At 48.8% G+C, this 19,375-nt stretch overlaps 1 protein-coding gene across 2 annotated transcripts; it reads left to right on the top strand.

Moving 5' to 3' along the window:
* Positions 1-8,709: 8,709 nt before the first annotated feature.
* LZTS3 (leucine zipper tumor suppressor family member 3) lies at positions 8,710-18,433 on the top strand. 2 transcript variants are annotated; one of them, XM_080931312.1, is made up of 6 exons: positions 8,757-8,821; positions 11,006-11,055; positions 13,477-13,639; positions 14,058-14,534; positions 14,830-15,684; positions 15,980-18,433. In XM_080931312.1, exons 3-6 carry the CDS (start codon positions 13,568-13,570, stop codon positions 16,676-16,678), a joined length of 2,103 nt encoding a protein of 700 aa, XP_080787438.1. In that variant the 5' UTR covers positions 8,757-8,821; positions 11,006-11,055; positions 13,477-13,567; the 3' UTR covers positions 16,679-18,433. The 2 variants fall into 2 exon arrangements, with proteins under 2 accessions (XP_080787439.1, XP_080787438.1); XM_080931313.1 differs by lacking the exon at positions 11,006-11,055 and having other exon boundaries at positions 8,710-8,821.
* The last annotated feature ends 942 nt before the right edge of the window (positions 18,434-19,375 follow it).

Raw genomic sequence — 19,375 nt, 5'->3', positions numbered from 1 at the left:
CCACACACACAAAAGTTAATTTATAAATATTTTAAATACTTATTTCTGTTTCTAGATAGGGTCTCATGTAACTCAAGCAAATTTTATAAGCAGCTGAAGCAAACATTCATAGTACATTACCATGTTCTGGTGTGTCATGCTTTTTGTCTATTGCATTTCAGTGCTGGTCCAATGGTGGCTAGGTTTTCAGAACCTAGTGGTGCCTTGATCTTACAGTCAATCAACAAATCTAATTTTTGTCTATTTTAAACAAAATCTTGCTAAGATACAGCCTAAGCTGGCTTTGAACTCTCAAAGTTCCTGCCTGCCTTCCAAACATTGTACACTACCTGTCTCCAGTAACAGATCCTTGACCTATAGACGTGAAAATGTAATTCAGTATTAGAGTACTTCAATGTGAGGCCTCACATTTTATTTCCAGCACCTAAAATAAGATAGAAGAGATAAAAGGTGTTCTAAAGAGTCCTGTTTCTTTCATACCAAGTACAGGGCCAAGAATGAGTACCTAGGTAAGAGTTATGTGTTGTACATAAATGGTGAATGTGTGTGCTTGATTGGTTGTTTTTTCATCTTGATGATGGATATCAAACTTGATGCCTTCTATAATACTAAACATGTACTTTGCCAGTATATACTCAGCCTCCTGAGTGTTAGGATTGAAGGCTTGAGCCACTACATTGGCAGTGGTGTGTGTGTGTGTGTGTCTGTCTGTCTGTCTGTCTGTCTGTCTGTCTATCATATTATGGAGGCCAGTGTTATCCCATGGAGTGTGAAGCAGTTGTGAGTTGCCAGATATGGGTGCTGGGAACTGAACTCAGAGCTTCAAGAATAGCAGTGTTCCTAACCACCGAGCAATCTCTCCAGCCCCATTATTTATTTGTTTAAAGCTTTAGTGTGTGTGAGAGAGAGAGGGGGAAAGGGAGGGGAGGGAGATCTGGTTGCAGGTATCCATGAAGGATATCAGATCGTAGGAGCTAGAGTTAGAAGTGTTGTGAACCACCCAGTGTGAGTGCTGGGAACTAAACCTAGGTCCTGTTTATTTCTTCAGCCCTGTTTGTTTTTTGAGACAGGATCTCTTATGTCCTAGAAAGGCTCTGAACTTGCTATATAACTTAGGACAACCTTGATCCTTCTATTTCTGTGAAAGTGCTGGGATTAGAGGCATGTGCTACCATGTCTAGTTTCCATGGTGCTATGGATTGAACCCAAAGCCTTGTGCATGCAGACAGGCACTGTGCTAAGATACATCCTAGCCCTTTTTGTTTTTCATTCTATCTTTAGTCCACACATCCCTAGAACGCACTATGTAGACCATACTGGCTGCCTTCGTTACTTCTGTATTGCTGTGTGATGTCATACCATGACCAAGACAACTTGTATAAAGGAAAGCATTTAACTGGCTTACAGTTTCAGAGATTAGTCTCCTGTCTTCACGGTGGGGGCATGGTGACAGGCAGGAAGGTACCACAGCTGTAGTTGAGAGCGCTACATCCTTCATGGCAGTCATCCGGCAGAGACAGACAGACGCTGGCCTGGGCGGCATACCTCCTCCAACAAGGTCACACCTAATTTCTGAGGTCAGCTGGAGACTAAGCACACAAATATATGGTCCTGTGGGAGTTGATTTCATTCAGAACACCACAGTAGCCGTGAACTGTTGATCTTGCCTGGCTGTCTTAATGTCCTTCTATTTTTGTGCATAATGTCTCATATCAAAATAGACTGGAGCAACAAATACAAATTCGTGAGATATTATTGAGCACATTGCCCATAGTCATCAGGACGTTGTTTCCACAACTCAGTTACTGTCCCTACTGAGTGATGACCACTCAGGAGAAGAAACACTGGCCTGGCAAAGTGAGAGACAGAGGCAGATAATAAAAGTCCCATTAGGTCATCACCAACAATGTCTATATTAAGTATGTAAAACAAGTGTTTGAAAACTCTGACTTTTTTTTTTTTAAAGTCTGCATGCTTTCATGAAATCGGTTGAGTCTGTATAACTCCAGCACATGGGAGCGCCACAGTGAGAGCTCATGGTTCTCCTTGGCTACATAGCAGGCTCTAGCTGGTGTGGGAACTAGAGACTTTTCCTTTAACACAAGACAGAACAACCTCTTCTGCTTCACAAATAGGAGTATAGGAGCTTACTTTAGGGTAATGATAGATATTTCTTTTTACTTCGTATCTTGCAAAGAAGTTTACAATGATCAACTACAGGTGGCTCCTTAGTATTATAACTCACCAATTATTTTATTGTTTTATTATTTATTTAGAGACAAAGTCTCACTGTGTAGCATTGGCAGACCTAGAACTCTCTATGTAGACTAGGCTGGCTTTGAGCTCACAGAGAACCACTTGCCTCTGCCAGTGCTTGAGATCAAAGGTGTGAGCCAACATTCCCAAAACAAAAACATTGAATGTTGAGACCTGGGGGAACATAAAAGTATAAACAAACTGTCTATTTTGGGGGCTGGAGAAAGGACTTAGTGGTTAAGAGCACTGGCTGGTTTTCCAAATAACCCAGGTTCAAATTCCAGCACCCACATGACAGTTCACAACAACTGTAATTCTAGTTTAAGGGGATCTGACACCTCACACAGACATATATGGAGGCAAAACACCAGTGCAAACTATCTTCTTTGGGTGAGGCATAAAATTAGTTAAAAAGTGATAAAAATACAGTCATAGATATAGTTTTACATTTTCTTCGCCTTTTGGTTTTTATAGACTGTGGACATGTAATCAGTTCTATAACGCCATAAAAGACCTCTTTCTTGGATCATAGCCATTTCAGTTATATTTTTTATATTGGTCTATGCTATCTTAAGGTCCTTAAGTATTTGGTCCAATTTCAAAGGGTTTTTCTCATTAAGTAAGCATTAAAATTGGCACATCTCTTTAATCCCAGCACTTTCGAGCAGAAGCAGTACATCTCTGAGTTCAAGGCCAGCCTGGTCTATAAAGCGATTTCAAGGACATCCAGGCTACACAGAGGAACCCTGTCTTAAAACAAAATGTTTTAATACAGTAGCTGGAAGGGTGATTCAATGGGTAAAGTACACGGTGGGCACCAATATAAATGCCAAGTCCCAGAATATGTCTGTAATTGGGATGTGTGTGCAAGACTATGGCCTACACAAACATACTCCTGCACCTCATTGGTAAGTAGCTAAACCCGTGAGCTAAAGCTTTAGTGAAAGACCTTGTTTCAAAACACAAGATGGAAGGCAGTCAGGTAAGGTGCCTGATGTTCTCCAGACCTCATATGCAAACCACACACCAGCTTTATAGAAACATCTAAACTAAAAGTGAGTTAAGTCCATCATCTACCACAGTTCGGTGTTCAGAGAAACAGTTCTTCCACAAAAGCTGCCCCACATTCCTCTTTGAAGCTGAAAGTTTTCTATTTCACAGTGGACATTTGGGTTGTGATTTTTTTTCACCATTCAACAATGATCATCTTTCTGTGTCTGCTTTCTAGTGCTGCCTTAACTCTTACAGAGCCTAGCGCCGGGGCACACAGATTTGTTTCTTCTGCATACAGTTATTTTGATGCAGGTTCTCTTGTACCTCAGGCTGACCTTGAATTCCATCCATAACTGAGGATGACATTGAACTTCCGATTCTCTTGCTAAACTCACAAGTACAGGGCTTTGCTGTCTGCTCAGTTTTATATCATGATGGAGCTCAAACCCAGGACTTCATGTAAGCACTGAGGTATAGCCACCACCCAACAGATTTATTACGTTTGGAGGCTTAGAACTCCAGTACAGGTTTTACAAGGTAAGACTGAATTCCTTTCAAGAGCTAGTCTACTGGCTGTCCACCTACATCTGCAAAACCAATTATGTCATTCTCTCTAGCCAGTTTTTTATAGTCAAGCTAGTTTTCCTTCTGTTTTTCTCTCTTTGCTTGTTAACTTTTGTTGTTTGTTTAGACATGGTTTTCTCTGTATAGCCCTGGCTATCCTAGAACTAGCTGTCAACCAGGCTGGCCTTCAACTCAGAGATCTGCCTTGCTCTGACACTGTCCAGCCACATTAGTGTTCCTTCTTAGAAAGGTCTCACTGCATAGCCCTTGCTGGCCTGACACTCGATATATAGAACTCAGAGAAATCCACCTGCCTCTGTCTCCAAAGACTGCTGGGATAAAGGCCAGCATACAGACCCAATCATCAGTCTCTTCTTCTTCCTTCCTTCTTCCCTTTCTCCTTCCCTTCCTCCCAACTTCCCTCCCTTTCTTCCATCCCCTTACTCTCTCTCTTTCTCTATTCTTTCTTTCTTTTTTTCCAGTCTCTTTTGATGTTTGTTTTTAATGGCTCTTCTCTATCCCATTGTTAAGAGAGGGATTCCCAAGCTGCTAGCCAGGCCACCTGGCACTAAGACAACTGAGGTTGATGGCGTGTGTTTCTTAAATGTGACCACAGTGCAATGGAAGAAGACATGCAAAGCTAGGCAAGGCTGCACTGGGGTTGTGCCTGCTCTGCTTGGTACAAAGCTTGGGAGATTTATTCACGCATTCAAAGTGGGAGGGCAACTTGAGCTTAGACCATATAAGCTGTGATTTTACCAAAGCCAAAGCAGTAGGTAGTCCGGAGTCTTAGTATCAGCAGTGATAAATTAAAAGTTCCTCTCCATCCTTCCTAGGATCTCGCTCTCTAGCTCAGGCTGGCCTGAAAGTATGTAAGCAGTGTGATGGTTTGTATATGCTTGGCCTAGGGAGTGGCACTATTAGGAGGTGTGGCCTTGTTGGAGTAGGTGTGTCATTGTGGGCATGGGCAGTAAGACCATCATCTTAATCTCAGTTGCCTGGAAGCCAGTTGTCTAGCTGCCTTCAGAACAAGGGGCAGGACTCTCAGCTCATCCTGCACCATGCCTGCCTGGATGCTGCCATGCTCCCGCCTTGATGATAATGGACTGAGCCTCTGAACCAATTAAATGTTGTTCTTAAAAGAGGTGCCTTGGTCACGATGTTTGTTCACAGCAGTAAAACCCTAACAAAGACACACAGCTTGGCCTTGAACACACAGTCATCCTACTTCAGCTTCACAAGAGCTGGGATTACAGGTCTGAACTACCAGGCCTGGTTTAGGTAATTTTAAAAGTTATTTTGTTTGGAAACCATATCTCACTATGTAGCCCATGCTAGCCTAGAACTCATTCTATAACTTAGGATACCCTTGAACTTTGGTCTGCCTGTCTCAGCTCCAAATGCTAGGTATTGGTTTTCCTTTTGTCTTATTAATTTTGTTAGCTACCATTTCTCCATGTAGCCCTAGCTGATCTGGAGCTCATTTTGTACCCCAGGATGGCATTGTGACAGCCCTCCTTACCTCTCTTACCCCAGTGCCCAGTGCTGGGATCACAGGTATGTGATACCTTTTGTGGTTTGTTTGTTTTTCTAAAGTGGATGGGTATTTTGCTTACATGCACATCTGAGCACTGTATTCACTACTGGTGCCTTTTGGAGGCCAGAAGAGGGCGTTAGATCTGCGACTGAAGTTCTACATGGTTGTGAGCTGCCATGTAGGCGCAGGGACTTGAACCTCTAGAGGAATGAGTCTTCTGGAAGAGTAGCTGGCTGGTTCTCCTAACTACTGAGCCATCTCTCTAGCACCAGAATAACTTAACTTTTCTTTAGATGGAGTCTTACTATGTTGTCCAAACTGACCTCCAGGTTTGTAGGTTTAAAGTCTCTTCACCTCAAGCTCCTGGGACAAGCATATGCTACCACACATAGCTATGAATGACTTCTTCTCTTTTTTTTTTCTTCTTTCTTTGAAGCAGGTTTTTATGCTGTAGCCCAGGCTGGCCTCAAACTCTCAGCAGTCTTCATGCCTCAGCCACCCGAGTGCCGGGATAACCCCGTCTTCCTTGACAGTATTACTTTGAAGACACAAAACCACATTCCCCATGAACTAGGGACAGAGAATCGTAAAGAGAATAATTTAAATTGAAGGCAGAGGAGTAATTGGGCCAACAGGGATGAAATGAGCAGAGTAAATGTCTTTGTGGAGATGCTGAAGATTGAATCTGTGGCTAAGAAAAGCTTCACCTGCTTTCTCAGGATACAGAGGCACTTTTCACAACAGTCACTGAATGCAGCAGTTTTGGTGGGACCCTAAAGTCTGTTCACAAAATGGAAGGAGTATATTGTGGCTTTTCTAAGTTGAGAAGACATCTTTTGTTTCTAGAAAATTAACAAATGGTGCTACTGAGACATATAGTAGTGACATTTGAGTCCTGAGGATAAAGAAAAGCTCTGGGCAGATAAAATGGTTCAGCAGTAAAAGTGCTTGGGGCCTAACCTAAATTCAGGTCCCCAAAGACATAATGGAAGGAGAAAACTGACTCCACTGTTGTCTTGTGACCGCCACACTTCTTCCATGGCTCACTTGCTCTTCCTCAAAAACTCAACAATAATTTCAAAAGGAGGAAGAAGCTTTTAGAAGCTGGAGGTGAAGTATCTGTTTTAAACAGATAAGCCCATCTCTGCTGCCATTCCCAGTGAGAAGACGGGCTAAAGTGGAAGATGGAAGGATTCTGTGAACACGGTCTGCAAAAGCCTTTTCACCTAGGCCAGATGCTTAGAACTGTCATAAACCAGTCATGTGACAGACGGGACCAAAGGAGGGATAGAAAAACAAAGTGTAAACACTGCATCAACATGAGACCAAGTGAACAGAGTCGGCAGATGCCAAAACCGACCTAAATGGATATGCATGGTGCTGGGTGGAGCCCGGGGTCCCACACACACTAGGTTCACACTGTCCCAGTTCTCCAGCATCCTCCCCCAGCACTCCCCAGGCAGAGACAAGGGGTCTCTGATTTCAGGGCCATGGTTAGTACAGAGTGAATTCCAGGCCAGCCAGCTAGCCAGAGCTACCTAGTGAGACCCAGTCTTCAAACAAACAAACTCACAATAACTCCTCAAAATATATGCTCTTGTGGGCTAATCAGAACTTTCTCTTACGTGGAATGGTAGCATAGACCTCTAACCCCAGCACTCGGGAGGCAGAGGCCATAGGTCTCTGTGTTGGAGGCTAGCCTGGTCTAGATGGTGAGTACACATATAGCCAGGGCTCTGTAGAGAGACCCTGCCTCAGAAAAGAAGAAAAAGGGGAAGAAGAGAAAGAAAAGAAAATGTCTCTTGGGGATTCTTCCCATATTATTCTGTCCTCTCTTCTCACTGAAAAGAAGCTGGACTTACTTGTTTAAAGCAAAGATGTCACATTACCTCTCAGACTTAAACGAATTTATCTTGTGATATGGTGGCCACAAACCAGGAGGATCACCACAAGTTCCAGACATTCCTTTCACAGAGCTCTAGATTATATAAATAATTTGTTATTGGCTAATAATGACAAAATAAGGCCTTAGTTTATTTAATATACTTCTTTGCTTGGATTGGTTTGTTGGTTGGTTGGTTTTTGTTTTTGTTTTGATTTTTTTTTTTTTTTTTTTTTTTTTTTTGAGACAGTAAATCTCTGTGTAACCCTGGCTGTCCTGGAACTCAATCTGTAGATCTGTAGACCAGGCTGACCTTGATCTCACAGACTCTGCCTCTGTCTCTCCAATTCTGGGATTAAAGGCATTTACTTAATACATTTAAAAGCAATCATTAGAACTGGAAACAGGAATTCATTAAAATCATTATAGGACATAAAAGCAGTTGTCAAAAAAAGCAAAAAAAAAAAAAAAAAAAATTAAAATCTATGACACAGTTGTATGTCACAGATGGCTAAACTCATCAAGTATTACCACCATCAGCCTTTCACTAATGCTGAAGCCTGGGCCTACCTTTCTTCCTCGTACTGATAGGACCAAGGTCACAGTTGAAGGGTGAGTGCTTCCTTCGGGGAGTTTTTCTGGGCCGCTGGCAGCCCCTGTACTGTGCCACATGCACTCCATCTGAGTCAAGATGAAGTCTTTAACTCAGTCTCTTTTCGGGGTGGGGATTGTTAGTTTTATAGCAGGCATGGGGCACAAGGTATAAAGTACAAATTTCCTGTAGCGACAAGTTTTAGATTGGTCGATTTATTGGCTCTTGCCTCCAGCGAGATTATAGCCACCGGTGCCTTGCATCTTGTAGGTTTGAAGGCTCTTCGGGGCTTTTTGTTTTGTTTTCCCTCCCTCTCTCTCTATATATATATATAACTTTTTAAAGATTCTGTGTATGGTTGTTTCGACCATATATTTGTGAAGCACCCGCGGAGGCCAGAAGGTGTCGTCGAATCCTTTGGAACTAGTTATCATGTGGGTGCTGCGAATTAAACCCAGGTTCTATGGAAGAGCAGCCTGTGCTCTTGACCACTGAGCCATCTATCTGTCCAGCCCCACATTTGAAGGATTTAGGACATCTGGTGCACCGGGAATATCCGGTGCAGGAGTTGAATCTAGAGTCCAAGCAGGGTTTTCCATAAACTAACCACCCAGAAAAGAGAGAAGGAACTTGCTGGAATTGTTGGAGGACAGAAATTGGGGTCTGACCCCAAGAATTTGGTACAGTGGTTAACAGGGACTGAAGCCGACTATCTGCCACCCAGCCTGTTGGGCAGGCGGGCCAGCGCTCAAGGACCAAAGGGGTTAAGGCACCGGAGTCCCACCCCCGTCCAGGATTGGCGGGTCCCGGGGGCGTGGCCGGAGGGCGGGCCCGCGTTTGCCGCAGCCGCTGGTGGGCGGGCCGGGAGCGGGGCGGGAGGGGCCAAGAGCAGAGCCGGGCCGCGCTCGCGCCCTGTGGGGCGGGCTTCGGGCTGCGCCAGAGAGCGGGACAGCTAGCGCCGGTGTCTGAGCCTCTGCGCCGGACTCTGAGGCAGTGAGTAAGTGATACAGGCCTGCTGGGGGGCCCCTCCAGGTTCTTCCTCCGGTCACCATGTCCGTCGCATCGCTCTCTGCTTCTGGCCGCTGGGAAGCTGGGGAGGGGGCGCGTCCCGCTGCTAGGGTACCGGGAGCTGGGGGATGAGGCCGATGATGTCATGGACGCTTCAACCGGCGAGGGGGGAGGAGGTGGCGGTCGGAGGGGGTGCGGCCCGGATTATGTCACCTCTTCTCTCTGCACCCCGCCCCCCCCCGGGGCCACGCGCGTTGGTGGAGAACCGAGGGAGGTATGGGTGGAATTTCCCCAACCGCAGAGACCTCTGTGGCACCTTTGCAGAGAATTTGTGACTGGGGTCTTTGAGCTAGTGAATGACACCCCCCCCACTCCGACACACACATACACAGCTGAGGCAGGCTCCTGTGTGAGCGGGTGGGTGGGGGTGTGCTGTCGGTACCTTCAGCACTGAAGCACTGGCTTCATCAGAGCCAGGATCTAGGGGATGGGCCTCTTCCCCTGCAGGTGCCCACGTTTCCAAGGGAAGATGAATCTCCCCTCACACATCCCAACCAAGAAGTTCTGCTCCCTGAATCCCTTTCCTTAATCCTTCCTGGAAGCTTTTCCTTGTTTTTAATGTCTGAATTCATTTCCTATTTACATTGCTCATAGCCAACGTTCCCACAAGCATTGGCCTTACATTTTCTTAATGCCAGGGTTCAGAGACCCCTAAAGACTTCGTTTGTGCACTGGGGTAACACAGGCTTCCATTGGAGAAGCCTCACAGTGAAATCCCCCTGGGGCATCCGGAGCTAAGTGCTCCAAGACCCCTTGGGTATCAAGGATGCTGTGCTGAGGAGTATTTGGAATGATTCCAGAAGACTATAGGCTGGGCAGAGAGCCGAGAAGAGGTCATGTGTGAAGAGCTGATTCCAGGAGAAATGTAGGATGGCTATCAAGAAAGGCCTTAGAGACTCTGCTACAAGCTCTACTTGGTTGTGGGTGCCAAAAAGAATACTAGGCATTTTACACACAATCCGTTTCCTTCTTAAAACCGCTGTAAGGTAGGTGTGAGAGTCTGAGGAGGAACGGTCTGCATGAGGTTCCACAGCTGAGCTGTGATTTACACCTGGAGCTGATGCTGCAATAATTTTAAGGCACTTGACTCGCTCATGGAAGGGTTTGGCCAGAGCCCATTTGGCCCCTTTGACTACTAGTATTGCAATGTCCCAGGCACTGAGGGTTGACAGAACAGAAACAGAGGCAGGCTCAGACAACGCTATCATCCAAGAGTGATGCTGTTCCACTGCCCTTGCAGATCACAGTTACCTAGCCAGTCCACGAGCCTGTCCTACAGAGCAGCCCTTCCTCTCCCCTCAGTTCCTATTGGCCAGGGAAATCTATTTCACTCCTTGTCCTTCCAACTCTACCAGGGATTTGAGGAAAGACTTCGCAGGATCCCAGGGTTAGAAGAGGCAAGGGCCAGGGAGCTGTTACAAGGTGTTGACAATGACAGGTTAGAACTATGGCAAGGAACTCTATGGGAATTGCCTGTGGGTTTACTACAAAGCCATCCTCACATAGAGACTGAGAAGGGAGGCTCAAGACCATGTTAGGACCCTAAGAATCTGAGAAGGATCCACTGTAGAGGAAGAGTGAGGCAGAATGACATATGACCACCTCCAAACTCTGCAAAGGGTGTGCACTTTGCAGTTTATAAAGATCTTCCCAAACACTCATCATCACCCCGTCACTGCCGGCGTTTGTCCCTTCCTCCGCAGCCTCTGGTGCAGCTCCTTTGCTCGTGTTCTGCCTTGTCTTGCTAGTGGCGTCCGCCTTCAGTGTTTCTATCTGACTTTCCATTCCTAACAAAATGTTGGTTGGTTTTGTGTGTGTGTGTGTGTGTGTGTGTGTGTGTAATGTGTGTGTACTCACAGAGAGAGGGATCACGAGTGTCCTGCTCTATCTCTCTCTGCTTCATTCACATGAGAGTCTCTCACTGAACCTAGAGCTAGGCTGGCAGCAAGCAAATCTGTGAGATCCTCCACAGCGCTGCGGTTACGAGCACTAACGTAGCTGGCTTCTGGGGGTTCAGACTCAGGTAAACATGCTCACGCAGCAGACAATCTTACTGAGCCGTCGCTCCAGCCTGTTGATTAATTATTATATTTTCCTCTGTTTGTTTTCGAAGGCACAATCTCATACAGCCTAGCCCGGACTCCACCTCATTATACACTCAAGGTGGGCCTTGAACACTTGTCTCTTGATCTGCATGCCACCACAACCAGCTTTCAGGGTTACTTCTAAATTAAAAAGGAAAGCCTTTGATTCCAAACTTCCTCAGTGTCGGCCTCCTCCGTCCTCTTTTAACAGAGAACTCTGCTGTCTCTTCTCAGCACCTTGCTGTCTCTTTGCTCTGTCTGCTTTTGTTTTACATGGCTTTTCTGAAACCATTTGACATAGACATCAATGATGTTCTCAGCTGCTAAATCCAGGCCATGTTCTTCAACTCCAGTTTTACCTTCTAGAATATTTCTTTTCAACACTGGAAACTGTCCTTGTGTTCTTTTCTTTCTTCCCTTTCTCCTTCTTGAGTTGTTTTCCCTTTTTCTTTCTTTCTTTCTTTTTCTTTCTTTCTTTTTTTTTTTTTTTTTTTTTTTTTTTTTTTTTTTTTTTTTTTTTTTTTTTTTTTTTTTTTTTTTTTTTTTTTTTTTTTGAGATGGAATCTCACTTGGTTCTCATTGTTGCATTAAACTTCTGGACTCAAGCTTTTCCCTCAAGTAGATCAGGCTGCTAGGGCTGCCCCTCCTACCTGCCTGTCTTCCTTCTCATCCTCTTCTCCTTCCCAATTTTTTGTTTGTTTGTTTGTTTTGCTTTGTACTAGGGATTGAATCTAGGGTCTTGCACTTGCTTGGGAAGCAGTCAGCCATTGAGCCTTTTTTATTTTGTAAGACAGGATCTCACTAAGTTGCTCAGGATGGCCCTGAACTTGCAATCCTTTTGCTTCCGAATCCTGAGTAGCAGGGATTTAGGGCCTGCACCTACAGGCTGGTTAGTGACCTGCTTTGGATCTGCTTCCCACTTTGGCTTTCAGGGCACAGCTTCTCTTAGACTTCTTGCTGCTCACACACTACCTTATGGGGCTCTACCGCCCTTGCTCGATGCTAGGCCCACCCACGCCACTCTCAGATGCTAACAATCCGTCTTTCCACCCTGAAAGAGGTATCTTTGGTCTTCTCCCAGGCAATCTCTGCCTGTCATGATAATGATGTCACACCCACACCAGTGCCCTAGCCTCTTCTCATGTTCTCTCCACCTGAGCTCCAGCTGCATGAAGATTACAGTTCTTCCTGTAACCATGCCCAGGCTTCCCTGCTGGCTCCAAGCCTCGGGCCACTCAACCTTCACTCTGTCAGTCTCTATATGCCCAGAGTAGGGAGAGCAGGAGCTAGGGAAAGGGGAAAAAAATTCTGAGGTCACAGAATGCAAAGGGTCCTCTTCTTGGGGCATCACACCTGTGCATCCTACTCTTAGGTGTTTCTTGTACCCAAGACTAATGTCAATCTACATGTGGGCACAGACTGGACAAAAGGAGGTGGGTGGCAACTGTGCTGTTCTCCTCATCTGTGGGGATATGCGCTGAATGGATTTCTACAATAGCAATGACCAGTTTGCTAGTGAATTTACTGCTACCTAGAACCAGATGTATATATAGTCTGGCCAGGAGAAATTGAAGGGTGTGTGTTGGCAGCTTCCCACGTTTGGGGGCTGACAGGGAGGACACAACATTAGATTTAGGCATCTCAGTAAAAGGAGGTTTGCAGAGCTTTCAATGCTTCATGGGCCCAACTTTAATAGTGAAGAAAGGTGACCCGAAGAGCACTTTTCTTTCATAACTGGTACACATTTGAGCTATTAGAGCTTCTGGCCAGTGGCAGGGACCTGCCTGGTGTCCCTGCCTACCTCTAGAACAGGTGTTCCAAGGAGCTGACTTGAGACAAAAGAACCAGGAAGCAAAATTAGGCCTCTTTGAGCATGAGTAATATGAAGCCTTGCTCCCCCTTCTGTGGGACAGCTTCGAAAGCTCACCCAACAGAACTGGCTCTGCAGACTTCATGGTCACCTGAACGGGATCAAGGTCCAAAGGGGCGTGTGTATGTGGAGAAATGGCTAATCCAAGAACTCTTCCTGGTGGTACTGCATTCTTAGCAGGGTTCAGCAGGCATGGCATCCCCGGGGGTCATCACTGATTGCCCAAGCCCCGCCCCATCTTCACCCACTTGTGAGGAAAAGCCAAGAGGGAGGAGTTGGCTGCTGGTGTTCTAGCGCTGCTGCGACCCTGCCCCAGCCTCAGTCAACTGCTGCAAAGTCTCAGAGAGTGGGGCACTCATGGGCCAGGTCCCCATGAGGCCAACTTAGGAAAATCTCTGGGAAGGCTCTCTTGCTACCTGCTGCAGCCATAGCCCGGGTGTGTCGTTGGCCTGCAGAACCTGGCTACTCCCACCCGCGACCTTGGCACAGGCCACAGCGGCAGCTCCGCCCACCCAACTCCAAGACCTGGGTTCTCTCCGTCGCCTGCCGCCTCCGGGCGCCTGGCGCACGGTAGCACGTTTTTTGTTTTTTGTTTTTTGTTTTTTTTTTTTAATTCCTCCCATTTCACAGAGGAGAAAACTGTAGTACGGGATGGCTTGGTCCGCTAGTCCAAAGTCGCGCAGCTGGTTCGGGCCGAGCCCGGACTTCGAGAGAGAGCCAAATGGCCCCTGCAGACCTGGCCTCGGAGGGTCCCAAGCTTGAGGACCCGCCGGCCCCCCACCTCTTTGGAAAGGTAAGAAGAGAAGTCTACCCTGCAGTTGGCTGTCACCTTAGTCGTTTACCACCTTGGTTCAGGGGGCTGGGAAAGACCCGCGCTGTCAGCTTTCTTTTTGGCTAGGGCTTTTGTGTCTCTCCTTTAACCTCTGGGGTCCCCTATTGGATTCAGGTACTGCTCTCCTCAACCAGTCCAATCCCCTCAGTCCAGGAAGCTGAAATGAAAACTAAATTCTGGGAGGTGTAGCACAGTCAAGAGGATCTCGGGGTGGGGATGGGGTTCATGGTAGAGTGGGGTGCATCTTCATCTTGGGGGCCTGGTAACCCTGGTGTCCATTGTAAGGAATTTGAGAGACAAAGTGAGGCCCCGGATGACTTGCTTGTGGGTGGAGGTGGGATGGATTCTCACCTCCCAACCTTCCCCTTTGTGTCCACAGTGCCCTTCTGGCTTCATCATGGCGAAGCTGGAGACATTACCTGTGCGCGCTGATCCAGGGAGGGATCCTCTCCTGGCCTTTGCCCCTCGGCCTTCTGAGCTTGGACCCCCAGATCCCCGCCTGACTATGGGCAGTGTGGGTAGTGGGGTGACCCATGCTCAGGAGTTTCCTATGAAAAGCGTGGGCACTCGAACAGGGGGTGGGGGCAGCCAGGGCAGTTTCCCTGGTCCAAGAAGCAGCGGTAGCGGGACCAGCAGGGAGAGACCTGGCCGCTACCCATCAGAGGACAAGGTTCTCGCCAACTCTCTCTACCTCAATGGCGAGCTGCGGGGCAGTGACCACACAGATGTCTGTGGTAATGTGGTGGGCAGCAGTGGGGGCAGCAGCAGCAGTGGGGGCAGCGACAAGGCTCCACCCCAGTATCGTGAACCCAATCACCCACCCAAGCTCCTGACCACCTCTGGCAAGCTAGACCAGGTTATTCTCATATTCTTGTTTAGGGTGGGAGGTAACCAGGACAGTAGGCTAAGGTGGGGGCTCTTAGAGGGAATCATGGGAGGCAGGATGGGACCCATCATGGGGAGCAATGGAGTGTAACCCCGAGGCTGTCTCACTTGTGGATCCAGGACAGAGATGGGTTGTGGGAGGCTTAAGGTGGGGAGATCTCACAGAGGGCCGGAGGTGGTTCTTAAGCAAGTGTTGGACATAAGGGAGAGGAGGGGCCAAGGATAAGATCTCAATCTGATGTCTCTTCCCTGTTTTCTTTGTGCAGTGCTCAGAGCCACTAGTTCGGCCATCAGCCTTCAAGCCTGTTGTACCCAAGAACTTCCATTCCATGCAGAACTTGTGTCCTCCACAGACCAATGGGACCCCCGAGGGACGACAGGGCCCTGCGGGCCTCAAAGGCGGACTGGACAAATCTCGGACCATGACCCCAGCTGGTGGGAGTGGGGGCGGCCTCTCAGACTCAGGCCGGAACTCGCTCACAAGCTTGCCCACCTATAGCTCCAGCTATAGCCAGCACCTGGCACCGCTCAGTGCTTCCACCAGCCATATCAACCGTATTGGCACTGCTGGTTATAGTAGCGGCAGCGGTGGTGGGGGGTCAGGCTACCAGGATCTGGGGACCTCTGACAGTGGGCGGGCTTCCAGTAAGAGTGGGTCGTCATCATCCATGGGGCGGTCAGGCCACCTGGGATCCGGGGAGGGCGGAAATGGAGGCCTGCCATTTGCAGCCTGTTCACCACCCTCGCCCAGTGCGCTGATCCAGGAGCTGGAGGAACGGCTGTGGGAGAAGGAGCAGGAGGTGGCAGCTCTGCGGCGCAGCCTAGAACAGAGTGAGACAGCAGTGGCCCAGGTGCTGGAGGAGCGGCAGAAGGCATGGGAGCGGGAGCTAGCCGAGCTCCGGCAGGGCTGCAGTGGAAAGCTGCAGCAGGTGGCCCGTCGTGCCCAGCGTGCCCAGCAGGGCCTACAGCTGCAGGTGCTGCGGTTACAGCAGGACAAGAAACAGCTGCAGGAGGAGGCAGCCCAGCTGATAAGGCAGCGGGAAGAGCTAGAGGACAAGGTGGCCGCCTGCCAGAAGGAGCAGGCCGACTTCCTACCCCGGATGGAGGAAACTAAGTGGGAGGTGCGGGCTGGGGGGCTTAGATTGTTCCCTCTCTTGACTCCTTTTCATTTTTTTCTTCCTCTGGAGACCCCAGAACAGAAGCTTACTACGGTATAGGGCGGTGTGGGGGTGGGGTATGAAAGGTGTAGGACCGATTCAATAGAGATGAGTCTGGTAGAGCGCCCCCTATGGGGTTGAGCCTGAACTCCGGCGCTTAGTGGCTTTGGAACTAGATCTGGGAGCTGGGTTGTGATGAGCCTTTGCTACTTCGGCTCTGCCTTTACCCCGGCTTCTGCTTCTGTCTGTTCTTGTCCAGGTGTGCCAGAAGGCGGGTGAGATTTCCCTCCTGAAGCAACAACTGAAGGACTCACAGGCTGATGTGTCGCAGAAGTTGAGTGAGATCGTGGGGCTGCGCTCACAGCTTCGGGAGGGTAGGGCCTCGCTCCGGGAGAAGGAGGAACAGCTGCTCAGCTTGAGGGACTCCTTTGGCAGCAAACAGGCCAGCCTGGAGCTGAGTGAAGGCGAGCTGCCCCCTGCCTGCCTCAAGCCTGCACTGACCCCTGTGGACCTGGTCGAGCCACAGGAGGCCCTGGCCTCCTGTGAGAGTGACGAGGCCAAGATGCGCCGGCAGGCTGGAGTGGCGGCTGCTGCTTCGCTGGTTTCTGTTGATGGGGAGGCGGATGCTGGGGGAGAGGGTGGGACACGGGCCCTACGCAGGGAGGTGGGGAGACTGCAGGCTGAGCTGGCTGCTGAGCGGCGTGCCCGCGAGCGCCAGGGTGCCAGCTTTGCAGAGGAGCGCCGGGTGTGGTTGGAGGAGAAGGAGAAGGTCATTGAGTACCAGAAGCAGCTCCAGCTGAGTTACGTGGAGATGTACCAGCGCAACCAGCAGCTGGAGCGACGACTTCGGGAGCGTGGGGCAGCAGGGGGTTCCAGCACGCCTACTCCCCAGCATGGAGAGGAGAAGAAAGCCTGGACCCCCTCCCGCCTGGAGCGCATCGAGTCCACAGAAATCTGATTCTCTATTTGCGTGCACAACCTTCTGACAAGTGCCCTGTCTGAAGGTCGTAGTCACCAGTGTCCCTTTTCCATTCATCTCCCTTCCCACGTGTGCTGCACATCCCCAGACCAAAGAGGTTCTTGACGCAGCTGTGAGCAGCCCCCTTGTCTCCCAGTCCATGCAGCTCCAGCACTGCCTTTGTGGGTAAACCACTCCAGACCCTCCTGCCAACGGGAGCGTGGAGGAGGGCAGAGTGCAATGGGGTGAGGTCCCAGGCGCAGGGAGCATGCGCCCTTTTGGGAAAGCCTCCGTGTTGGAGATAGAGGCAGCAGGCTTGCATTGCCAGCGAGTACCCCGCCCCTTTCCCTTCTCGGGCTGCCGCCGCCGCCACCTTGTGTCCAGTGCTACTGTCTGTGCCCTCCTTCTAGGCCACACAGCCTGAGGGAGCCTACCAAGTGTTGACAGACCCTAGGCTCTTGGGCTCTCTCCTTCATGTGCCGTTCTCCTTCCCCAGGCAGATCGGCAGAGGAAGTTGGAGCAGATGGTCTGCCTGTGGTTGAGAGGGCTACCTGCCGACCCCTCCCCCACCAAGGTCTCTGGGGCTCAAGCCTCAGAGCCTGGACTAGTCCTGAGCATGTGTCCCTCTGTGTATATTGAGGGAAGTGAGAGCTGAGGCTAGAAGCCCAGTGCCCAGGGGAGATCTGCCTTCCTATCCTGGGGGAAGGGTCACCTAGAGGCTTCTCAGTCCCACCCTCACCCTCTGGCCAGGATCCTACAAGGCTACACATCCCCCTGCTGCTTGATCAACTCCCCCCCCTCCCGCCCCCAACCCCAGGGTCACTGCTCAGCTCTGACTATACCTGCCTCTTAGGTATTCTGTTTGCCCCGTTTCTGAGGTCAGATGGATGTCTGATGTCTTCCTGTGTTTTCCCTCCCTCTCTCTCTCTCTCCTCGGCCTTCGTTCACGCTCACATCTTCCCAGGCTGCCTTTTCTTCCCGCGCCTCACCTTTCCTTCCAGCAGAAGGCTCTGCCTGACTTTTGGTGCACTGCTCACCCCCAGCTCCGCGGGCCCAAGCCTGAGCCTGGGGCCTTGGTATTGAGGGGCCAGTCGGTTCGCTGTGACTGCCCTGCAAGAGCAAGGCTAATGTGTGAGGACTACTGACCCTTGGGTTGCTTGCCAGACTCTTGAGTTGGCTTATCGGTCCCGGCAGGGTTGGCTGGTATGGTCACCAGTATGGGTTATGACAGTTCCGTCACTTCCTTCTCTAGGATCTCTCAAATTCTATCTCCCCGAGACAGGCAGGGACATTCTAATTTCTCTTTTAAGAAAGTAAACTTCCAATTCACCAGCAATAACAATCAGAGGAGACTTGGCCCCCAGCCCTTGTGTTTCTCTTTTTCACTCTCTCTTCCACCCCAAGATGGAATCCTGGGGTCAGGATTGAGAGGGTTGGTAACTACTGTGAGCAAAGTCCCCCAAGCCCTGACCAGCCTCCTCCCATGACTGGTGACTGTTTAACAAGCTGTGCACACCCCCACAAAAGTAGGAGTGCCCTATTTGTAGCCTCCAGCTCTCTGCACAGCTCCTTCTGGGTGGTCCTCAACAGGTTTTTTACCTTGATTGGCGGCTACTCTGGCAACCACTGCCCATTCCTCTAATCCCTCACTGTACCTGATCCAGACCCTAAGCCTGGTCCACAGGGACTGGGAAAAGGCATTAGTACAAAACAAAAGAGATGGGGGGAGATAAAAATATGAACAGCTTTGGAATGTCCAACCACAAAATAAATTATATATAAATATATAAATATATAAATATATAAATCTACCATATGTGATGGAAAGACTTTTCATTTTTCCTTTCCCAAAGAAATAAAATGGAGAAAGCCTCTTGGATGGCAATTCTGTGGCCAGCTTGTGTCTTTGCAAGTATGGGAGGTAAAGTTGGGCGTAGAACAAAGCTGGAACAGATATTTCTCCAGAGGAGGCATGGGACCAGGCATGTGCTATGCAAGGAGATCGGCTCAAAGCCTGGGTCTTCCATGTTTGTCCAGGAGTCATGGTTCCACCTTTCCTACCAATGGGGGTGTTCTCTCTTCAGTTCAGGCTGTTAGCAGTATTACCAGCTGACTCTAGATCAGGAGCCATACACCAGGTTGTTATCCAGAAGGCAGGTGATTCGGGTTTTTAATTAATGACAAAAGACCCAAGTGATGTAAAATGGTGACCTGTCCTTTTCTTTTTAAACATTGTATCCTATTTTTTTAATATAAAGATTTATTTATTTATTATAAGTACACTGTAGAAGAGGGCATCAGATCTCATTACAGATGGTTGTGAGCGACCATGTGGTTGTTGGGATTTGAACTCAGGACCTCTGGAAGAGCAGTCAGTGCACTTAACCATTGAGCCATCTCTCCACTGACCTGTCCTTTACAGGATTTCCTTCAGTCCTCCCCACAAAGCCTCACAGTATCAACAACAGAGGATTCTGTAAACAGCACATCTAACCACTTAAAAGATTTATTTATTTTATATATTTGAGTACACTGTAGCTGTCTTCAGACACACCAGAAGAAGGCATCAGATACTACATTGATCTTAGCCAAAAGGCCAAGAAGAGGGCATCAGAACCTATTACAGATGGCTCTGAGTCACCATGTGGTTGCTGGAAATTAAACTCAGGACCTCTGGAAGAATGGTCAATGCCCCCA

The sequence above is a fragment of the Micromys minutus genome (assembly GCF_963924665.1).
Source record: "Micromys minutus genome assembly, chromosome: 17".
In the NCBI taxonomy this organism is placed as follows: Eukaryota; Metazoa; Chordata; class Mammalia; order Rodentia; family Muridae; genus Micromys; species Micromys minutus.
This window is presented reverse-complemented; position numbering and strand designations above follow the sequence as displayed.